This window comes from Haemaphysalis longicornis, unplaced genomic scaffold (genome assembly GCF_048455015.1).
Source record: "Haemaphysalis longicornis isolate Haplotype H1 unplaced genomic scaffold, Haemaphysalis longicornis Haplotype H1 scaffold_2, whole genome shotgun sequence".
Taxonomy (NCBI): Eukaryota; Metazoa; Arthropoda; class Arachnida; order Ixodida; family Ixodidae; genus Haemaphysalis; species Haemaphysalis longicornis.
In genome coordinates this window covers 178,738,400-178,748,725 of record NW_027526295.1, presented here as the reverse complement: position 1 = coordinate 178,748,725, position 10,326 = coordinate 178,738,400, and the positions used below count along the sequence as shown (strand labels likewise).

General features: G+C 43.5%; 1 protein-coding gene across 4 annotated transcripts in view; it reads right to left on the bottom strand.

The window, feature by feature from the left end:
• The window catches only part of Gish (casein kinase I gish), a 60,561-nt gene that overhangs the window by 28,031 nt on the left and 22,204 nt on the right, over positions 1–10,326 (bottom strand). For all 4 annotated transcript variants that reach the window (XM_077698785.1, XM_077698786.1, XM_077698783.1 and 1 more), the window contains exon 3: positions 5,215–5,255. In XM_077698785.1, the coding sequence (XP_077554911.1) occupies positions 5,215–5,255 (41 nt within the window). The remainder of the gene's footprint in view (positions 1–5,214; positions 5,256–10,326) is intronic.

Here is a 10,326-nt window from a genome sequence, read left to right as displayed (position 1 = left end):
ACAGCTTGTACGCTGTCGATTCGATTGATTGCAGAGTTTTAACGCGCCGACGCAACGCAGGCGATGAGGCGCGCCGTAGTGGAGGGCTCCGGATTAATTTTGACCACCTGGGGATCTTTAACGTGTGCCGAAATCTCAAACACACGAGCGTTTTCGCTTTTTGCCGCCGTCAGAAAAGCAGCCGCTGCGGCCGGGAACCGAACCCGCGTCCTCGTGCAGCTTGTACACTGTGGCTAAACGGGCAACAAGTTCTGGCTGCAAATGCAAACCAAATCATTGGGAAGGTTTCTACATCACGTAGAGGGGATTTGTTGCCTCTACTTATCTCAAACCCCCCAATTTCTTCAAGAGGACCATTTAAAATTGTCTGAAATGGAGGACTGGCTTCACCGCACGGCACAGTCCTCACTAGTGCTAACACTGTTGTTTCGTATCTGAACAACTGTTGCCGGTAACTCAATTTTTCTTTTAGGGCGTGTTTTTCAAACTAACTGCTGCCAGTTTTTTACACAGAACTACTTTATCTTTTTCGTCGATGCCCAGACAAAAATTTTTTAGTTATGAATGTTTTTCACAAGTTTTATTCATAAAAACCTTTTAAAGACTAGTGTCGTTGGAGAGGAAATTCAATTACCTACATTTTAGTTTGCTGCATTATAAGCTGAACCAATAGTTCCAGGGAAAAAAAATTTACACCCATTAAATTGGCCCATTTCCCGGCGGCAATGAAAGAGTTAGTCTATTTTTATATACAAATAAAATCAAGTTCATGGCTTAAAAGGGACTCACCTGATCCCATTTTTATGAGACTTACTAATTCATGATTAACGGGTTAAAAAAGCATCATGTATAATAAGTTTTACAAACCCATGGAAATGTTCTTAACGGCCTAGTTTGCTCCTTTTAGAAATATAGCACATCTTTACTGGAATAAAAAATAAACAAGAAATGCATTTCAAATTATTTAGTTTTTATTAGATGGTGCTAGCGGTCTAGCATGCGAGTTTTATTTTTTTTTATTTCAGTACAGAAGTGACATATATCTAAAATAAACAAGCTAGGCCATAGTGAACACTTGTATGTATTTGTAGAAGTTTTCGTATCAATGAACGATGGTTTTCAAGCCCGTCGGTCATGAAGCAGCAAGTCCCACAGAAATGTTAACAGGCGAGTTCCCCTTAATGCTATTATTGCCAACATTCACCTAAGCAGCTAATTAAAAAAAAAAAGGCGCATTGTTAGCGAAACTACTTTTCAGCTAGGACAAAAGAGGACAAATTACAGCTAGTTGATGGTCCCTTCCAACAGTGCCCACTAACACTTTTTTTTCTCTTACTGCTGGATTTTCAAAATTCAAAGTTGAATCTTTACTTCCAATAACAACAATAAAATCAACAATGGACTTTCATTAAATGGTCACTGTGTGCTTGGGTAGTTTTGAGGACACAACTCCAGTAGAAAACTGCTCTGTCATTAAAGGATCCCTGCAGCACTTACCACCAACTACTCAGAACGTATTTTGAGGTAAAGTCTGTTGTCCCAGCAGTCTCCTCCCGCAAGAATTATAAAAATCCGTTCACAGCCACCGAAGATACGCGAGACGAAAATGAGTAATTACCTCACAGCAAAGGCGAGCCAAATTAACAGGCGAGGGCAAAGTGACCAAGACCCTGTTTGTTAATTAAATACATACAGCTACGCTCGTCAAAAACGGTCAACTAAATTGAGGTTCACCTTTGAACTACAACAACCTTTCATGCGAATATTATTCGGCTTTCTATCCGTTTGCGACGTGACACAATGACATTTCACTCACTTTTGGTCATTTTTCATTTATTGTGGCGTAGCGGCTGGCACCGGTAAACAAAACTGTGCAAATGCGACACAGATAAAACCAAAGGCGCAAATGAGAGTGTGCCTGCAGCCTTACAGCTAAGCAAAAGTTAACTTCCATCGCCGCTCCATAGCCTTGATCACGGTGTAAGATATATTATTAGGTGAGGACACAGCTTACAAAACGAACGTGTGCTCTTCGTCTTGATAAAGTCGCCAAACTGGCGCCGCTGAGACCGTTGATTGCAGCGCCCTCCAGCGGCAGAGAAAAGAAGCTGCCCGAGCGCCGCCCCATCGGAGGTGTTCGGATCCCTTCGGGTCCTTGTCGGGCCTTCTCGACAGCTTCCGTAACCGGTCGTCTGCTCGATTTCTGCTCGCCGCAGCTTGGCTGGTTCCGCCGGCCGGGGGTGCAGACGATAATTTGAAGAAAGCCGTGGGAAAGCATTTGCCCTCGCCCCAGTGTTTCAACGTGTTCTAAGCATGTGTTTGGAGTCGGTAACAATCAAAAGAAGGTATAAAACACTAAACCGAAGGGAATGTGTGCCGCGGTAGCCGTTGAGCGCTCACACCAATGAGATTTATGCTGCATTTTTTATGCTTGCGCAAAGAAAAAAAATGGGGTGCAAATGTTTTATTGAGTACGTACTGCAACGGATGACAAGAAAACGTGACAGTAATTAACGTTACCTGCGATCCTAAGCGAATGAATGCGTGCTGTGCAGCCATCTCCAGCAGAAAATGATGCTGCTTGCGGTCAGCATTTTTCTGAGAATGCGGTTGCGCGAAAGGGTTCTTTTTGGTGCTTTGGGGGGATGTACTACTGAATGTCGAAGAGGTGCGCGCTCGCAAGCAATGCAGTGCCGTTGAATTTACCGTTGGCTACAGCCCCCCAAGCTACTCCGTACAAGCAGCGGCAAAAGAAAGCGTCCGCTGCCGGAACAACGCCCCGACATACAAGGAAAGTAGGCAGTTTGTGAAATGGATTAAACGGGCGGCGGGTACGCTGATAATTCTTCGTCGTAAATGACGTTGCACAACTGGGGTAAGTCCATGCACGAAGCAGCGGAGACGAATCGATGTTGTCAAACTCACTGCCGGTGTCCAATGTTCTGAGGAGCTGCGCGCGCGTCTTCATGAACTAAGTACGCCCGAAATCTCGCAGCTGTTTAAACAATGCAATAAATTACGCGTTAAGATCGCGTTGTGTGAGCTCACACGGTGAGCTCAAACAATTGTTTTACACACGCATTCCGCTGGTGCCTGCGAACCACCTGGCTTCGGACAGTCGTTGTTCAAGTTGAAGCCTCGGTCGCTTCAAAGCTTGGTTAAGAGTTCTGCCGCCAGATGTCCTTTCAATCAAAGGTCCACGCGCGGCGCCACGGCGCCAACAACTCTATTTGACAGATTTTTGGGCTGCTGTGTCCACACCTAAAAGTATATCTTACACCGTGGCCTTGATGAAACGGATACCATAACCGCATTGCAATCAAAGATGACCAAAAACAATATGTTTTAGCCACATTTTCATGCACGAGGCATCATGGTGGTCGTACTTCGCGGCACAACTCAGGTTCTGCGGCGCAGGACGGTGCTGATAAACGAGTTTGGTTTGGCGCAGGTAAGCAGATTTGGCGCTCACTGGTGCAAATGGCGCAGCTGTTCCAGCCTGTGTTTGAAGCAATAACCATTAGCTGCTGAATGGTCTGGTTGAAAGGGAAGTACTGAGTTCATCCCTTAAACTCTGTGCACACTCAAAGCACGAAAGAAACGCCAAAACTGTTCATACAGGTTCACGCATAGAAAAGGTTGGTGAGCAGCGCCGACGACGGTGAATCGTCACAGGAAATGCGAGAAATAAACCGGGAAGTTGACCAGCGACAGCCAATAGGACAGCCACTGCTGTAATGATGTAATTACAGCGTTCATAATGAGGGAAATTGAAGAGAGTGGAGTTGGTTTTTCCGCATCATTAACACAAATTTGTGAGCTTAGCACTTCATGTGCATGAGTAATATTTGTCTCAGGTATTTCTGGCAGTTTAATCTAAACGTTGCACAGGTTAATTTGCACTGCTCAAAGTGTGTTGCCCCCTATACGAAGTGCACTGCCCCTTATACATTTAAATTATTCAAGCTCTACTTTGAGGTTCTGTTAACAAGCTAGGCCCTTTTCCCAAACCTACTGCAATGTTTCCTCAAAAGCAGTTAAGTCAATTGTTCTTGTTTTTTATGGCTCAAAAAGTGAGGCTGTTTCCACATCCACAACCTCATTTTTGAAATTCCATAGGTACCTGCATAAAAACTGTGTCAGAACCGCCTGCTATTGTTGAGAACACCTCATCTAAACCCAGCCATTTTAACTTCAGAAGATCGGCAGTCCCAACAAAGGAGGCCTCTCACTGGATACATGCGTGTTGTAATTTCACCACTATTATAAATGAATCAGAGAAAGACAACTGCACCGAAAAAAATTAGCGGCACTATCCTAAAGCAATGCTAAAATAGAATTGCTTTTATGGGCACCAATTAGTGAAAACCACAGCAACAAGTGCCTTCCTGCCTTCCTGAAAGACGCTTAGTACTCCTGTTATAATGCCAATAAGAGACAGCGATGAGGGGTGCAATCAGAAGGCTGTACACTTTCTCCTGGCTTCCCCTACTGCCTGGCTCTCTTTGCTTCCTATTACACCATACTTGTCAATCGCGCTCCTTTCTGGGCAGTGATTGAGGCGCATGCAGTTGCAAGACATAGAGGAAGAGCCTCATAGAGGGTACAGAATTTAAAAAAGAAAACTAAAAGCCCATCTGCTGGTCTGATCCCTGTCACTTTCAATTACACTGACCCCCTGCCATAACAAGATAATGGAGCCCACACAACGAAACGTCAGAGATCAGTGCTCGTTACGTAGGATGAACTTAGCTGAAATTCAGCGCCTTCTTGCGTACTTAAACCTTCAAGGATACCAAGGAATAAAAAAAAGTGAATGAAATGGAATGAAGTGCGCATCCTGTCTCGAAAAAAAAAAAAAAAAAAAAAAGTAACAATGTGGTTCCATGCTAGCTCTCACTGTTCATATATTCAACGGACACTTCATATGTATGCTGCCTTAGAGTAAGCTGACGTTCTTGCTGCACACAGGAGCTGAATTTGTGCGTCCTAGTGAACTAGTAGCCCTGCCTCTTCATTTTCACTGGAATGATGTTTCACAATAAACCAGAAAATTCTAATTAAACAACATAAAATCAGCAACAGGTGCTTAATTCTCACGGCAAATTTTTCCGTTTTCGAAAGCACGTACAGCATTTCGACACATCCTGCCAAGTGCACTGCAAGCATTTAACGAAAAGCGAGAAGTCAGCAAAAAGCAGGAAGAATACTCACCAACTTAATTGCAACATGCTCATTGTTGTAGAGGTTCTTTCCTGGAAAGAAAGAAAGAAAGAAAACCGTGAGAAACTGCACCACTTGATGTAAAGTTACCGTTTATGATTAGCGAACTCTAGTTACGACAAAAACGTTCACACAAAATGAGTCTACTAAATTATGTACAAGCAAAAATAGGAGAGGCAACATACACACTGTGTGCTCTTTCATTACACCTTACAACAGGTGACAGTAACTATAGTTCATACCATAAGCTAGCTGCAGCACTGTGGAGGCTGCATTGTTGTCCCCCTCACTGCGCCTAACTCACCGCGAAGGAAGTGACAAAAGGCACCAGGGCCTTGCGGTGCCACTTGCCGAGAGGGGAGAGGGGAATGTCCTTTCAGGACCCCCTTCACGGCGAGTTAGGCGCCCTCAGTGGGCGCACTATTGATAACAATGTAGCCTCCACAGTGCTGCACCTACCTTATTGTATGAACTATACAACTTTTCCCCTGTTAAAGAAGGCCACTTTTAGGAACAATTTCTTTTAACGTCGACGACCGTCTCATTCACAGAGCTTTAAAAAAGTTATTGGAGAAGCAGCTCCCAGGCGAGCAAGAAGCATGCCTGGAATCGGTAAAATGGCCTTTAGGATGTGAAATCAACCCACAGGAACACAAAAGACATTTTCTGAAGCACACAAAGCTCCACTCCCAAAACAGTGCTCGCTATGCTCCTTGAGTGTCCAATTTCTTACACCCCAAAAAAAGCAAACCTCTGCGCACACTGTTAAATCCGATGCATGTTTGATTTGCTCATGAATGTCGGTGAATTGATGTGCCGCAGCTTCCAATCGTACGAAACAGTAAAAAGCTATTAAGGCAAAAGCCTTGAATCTCTGTTCCAAGTTCACGTTGCGACGTACAGAAAACCTCAGCATAAGCTGGAAAAGGTAGTCGCAGCACCAGAGGAGGGTTCCGAGAAAAGGCAATGGACCACAGAACATTCCGGACACGCCCTGGTATAAGTCACCGCCTGGTCTCGGAGCTTCACTTCACATCGTTATGGGTGACAACGCACCAGGCCCCAGTCATGGGCAGGGAAGACAGAAAGTACACCATGGTGCAAGAGGCTAGACTGTCGCAACTGCTGCCGGAACGAAGCCACTATTATTGATGAAGCTGCAGCAGCGGCCTGGTGAGAGCAACATCAAAGTTCAACAGCACATCCACGGAAGGTCCAACCAGAATTTTGCCTTCACAATTTTTTAAAAGTTCTAAACATCCCCCCCCCCACCCCCACCCCCACCCAAAAAAGAACACCTACATTCCTTGTCAGTATTTCTACACGAACAGAATGCACACTTTCCCCAAACATGAGTGCCCACACAGGGGGTGTATTTTTACAAGAGACAGGTAAGACTTCCTCTGCTTTTTTTTTCTCTTTGTCCACCCTCAAACGCACGCCACGATCACAGCACGATTGCACAGAACACCAGATTTGGGTAAAACCAAGCTACAAGTCTAAACTGTACTGAATTAGGTTCCCTGCCTCACCTCATAATATACTTAATGAGAGGAAAGGAAAAAAAAAAAAAAAACCACTACATTTCACATTTTCTATGGATGCTTCCTTGTGAGCATGCATGCGAGCTGTCAACATTCAAAGGTGAAACATAGCTGCATCCGGGAGCTACACGAGGGGTGGTTCGGGAGACAGCAGCTGCGTTCAGCCTTCATGAGACGTGGCACTCAGCCACATTCTTTTTTCAACCAGCACGAACAACAGGACAACCAAAAAATTAGGCCAACGACACGGCGTTTGTGTTGCCTGCCTCATTTTTTTCTTACATTTTTAGCAATAGCTGTTCCAACATGCTCTCTTTCCAAGGCTTCATGCACTCAGATAAAGGGAGTAATGAATAACATGGCTTTCCATCATGAAGAAACACGAGCTACATAGCCGTTACGACAAAAAACAAAGCTTGACACAAAACAGGTGCAAGATTACTTAAAATGCAGCCGAATCTGCCTTTTGGCAGAGTTTGGAGTAGCAATCATGTCGCTGCTAGTAGCCCTCCAGGGCTTAAATTGCAATCTTTTGCTGATCACGATGGCAAAACTAGTCAGAATTTGTTGCCACTGTTAGCAAAGAAATGCCTGTTAGCAAACCATCCAAATACGCATATAAAACCAAGAAAGCGCTTTACCGCACAGCGCAAGCACCACAAATGCTAGCACATTTTTTTGTGCTTGAACAGTTGCATACAGACTACCTATCTGTCTCTCACCCCCATTGGTTTCTTAAATACTTTCACTAATATTGTAAGAAAAGACATGCAATTATCTACATTTTAGCTGGCCAAAATATACGCCAAATCATGATCTGTGGTGGAAAAATATTTTCGTAGACCTTTGACAAATGGTCAATTTCCCATTGTACCTATTCACGCATTTGCAAACGTCCTGCAGTTAGCAAAACTTTGTTTACTTAGAAATAATATTTTTGCTAAGAAGAATAGCGCGACACGCACACATGGCTTACATTTGTTATTACTTTCGCATCTATCACAGAAAAAAAGGATATTTTATAACTTCTTGACCACTTGCACTTTCGCGTCCAAAATTTGCAAGATTTGGGCTGGCCTAACGCCACCTCCCTCCCTTAGACTTGTCCAAAATTTTGCCACCTAACTAGAGTTGTTGTACATGCGGGTATAGACATTTCTGCGACTTTTTCCTCACTCACTAAGTGAACCAAAATCAGCCTTGCCTGTGGTAACAAATACGTCCGCATAAATATCGGCCGTCGTCTTCGCGAAGTGCGAGAGCTAACGAAACTGCTTTTCTCCTAAACAAACTTTTTCATTTCATTTCATTTCATTTATTTGTTCCTTAAGGGCCCGAAGGCATTACATAAGGGGGGGGGGGCAAATACGTATAGGGAAGACAGCAGCAACAACAACAACAACAAAAAAGTGACTGACATGCATCAGTCAGCACAACCAACAACAACAGCAACAAAACAAAAAAAGCATATAAGAGAAAAATAATACCAAATTACCAAATACACATGTCCATTTACAAGAAAAAAAAAAAAGCACATAAAAAGAAAAGACAAGCAAGAGCAATTGTGCAGGTTCCAACTAGTAAGGATCTATATTATGAATCAACATTGATGTTCGGAGTGGTGATAATGGTCGTCCAATTTTTTTCGAAAAGATGCGCGGTCAGTGCAGGATGCTATACTGTCGGGTAGCGAATACCAAAGGGTTATTGCATTGGGAAAGAATGAACTTGTGAGTGCCAATGTTCGACCGGGTAAGTGTGCTATTGGCTGGGTGTGATTTAGGCGCGCTGACGTGCGGTGGGATGTTTTTAGTAATTCATGCCTGGATTTTGGATGATAGTAGGCCCCATGAAGGAGGCATAAACGTGCGATATGGCGGCGCGATAGAAGTGACGGAAGGGAAATGGACTGTTTTAAAGCTGTGACGCTGGTACCGGAGGAGTATTGGGAGGTGATAAAGCGAGCTGCACGATTTTGTATGGATTCTAGATTAGTGGTCAAATAGGCTGGGGATGGATGCCAGATTGATGACGCGTATTCAAGTTTTGGTCTCACGAATGTTAGATAAGCAAGTTTTTTTTATTTCTATGGCCGCGGATTTCAGATTTCGTCGGAGGTAACCAAGTGTCCTTGATGCTTCGGAACAGATTGTGTCGATGTGTAATTCCCATGATAATGATGGTGTCATGCGAACGCCTAAGTATTTATACGATGTTACAGAGCATATGGGAACAGCATTGATATTGTAAGCGTGGTGGGTGATGGAGCGTTTACGAGAGAATGAGATTAGTTTGCATTTCGATAGGTTAAGGGGCATGAGCCAATTATTGCACCATAATGTGATAGTGTTAAGGTCATCTTGTAGGGTGCTGTTATCGCCGGGGCTTTTAATTGCAGAGCAGAGGACACAATCGTCGGCAAAAAGTCTTAAGTTTACTTTTTATGTTAGTTGGGCAGATCATTTATATATATTAGAAATAAAACTGGAGAGAGACTGGCGCCCTGTGGTACCCCTGATGTAACAGCTGTAAGCGGTGATTGGTTGTTATTGACGAACGTGAATTGCATGCGTCCTGTAAGGAAGTCCTGCATCCAATTTATTATGTTTGTAGGTAAACCGAGGCAAGTTAATTTTGAGAGTAGTTGGTTATGTGGGACGCGATCAAATGCCTTTGCAAAGTCTAAGAAAATGGCGTCCGTTTGAAGGTTGTTATCCATGTTAACTAGAATGTCGTGCGCAAACTCGGCGAGCTGTGTTTCGCACGAGTAAAATTTCCGAAATCCATGTTGATATGGGAAAAAGAAATTCATGCTTTCCAGATGATTCATGACATGAGATGCTATTATGCGTTCGAGAAGCTTGGACGATATGCATGTAAGAGAAATAGGGCGATAATTAGCTGGCGAAGAGCGATTGCCTGATTTAAAGACGGGGGTTATTTTTGCTTTTTTCCAGTCGTCTGGAACCTGGCCTGTGCGTACGGATTGATCAAATATTAGACATAGGATTTCACTTGAGACGAGGATAGTATTTTTTAGTAACTTACTGTTAATCTCGTCGCAACCGGCAGATGATGTTAGTTTCAGTGCACTAATAAATTCCCAAATAAAGTATTTACTTTTGTAGAGCACTAGATTCAGTTTACTTGAAAGTAAAATATTTTCAACAGCCCATGTCTCTGCTGAAACTAGAAAACAGCGGCAGATAGGTAACTTTTTTTATGTTTTAGTGCGTAATTTAGCTGTGGAAGCTGGCTTATAGTTTTAGATCCCTTCTATATTTCAATTCTCGATGTGCAGCAAGGCGAAAAATATTGGGCTGATATTCACATAGCTGTTTGCACGTAACGTTATAGTAAACACAGTGATTGATCTCCGCCCGCGTGCGGTTTATTCCCTTCAAAGAGTGATATGATAGCCGAGGCGCCTGCTGACCAAAGCTGCTTTTCGATATCGTACGAACAACTAGCTTTATAAATCAAGGCCCGCTTTTTTACTCACAATGCCAAGGATTGCTACAACGTCAGTTATTCTGATGGAAAAATAACTCGTACGGTT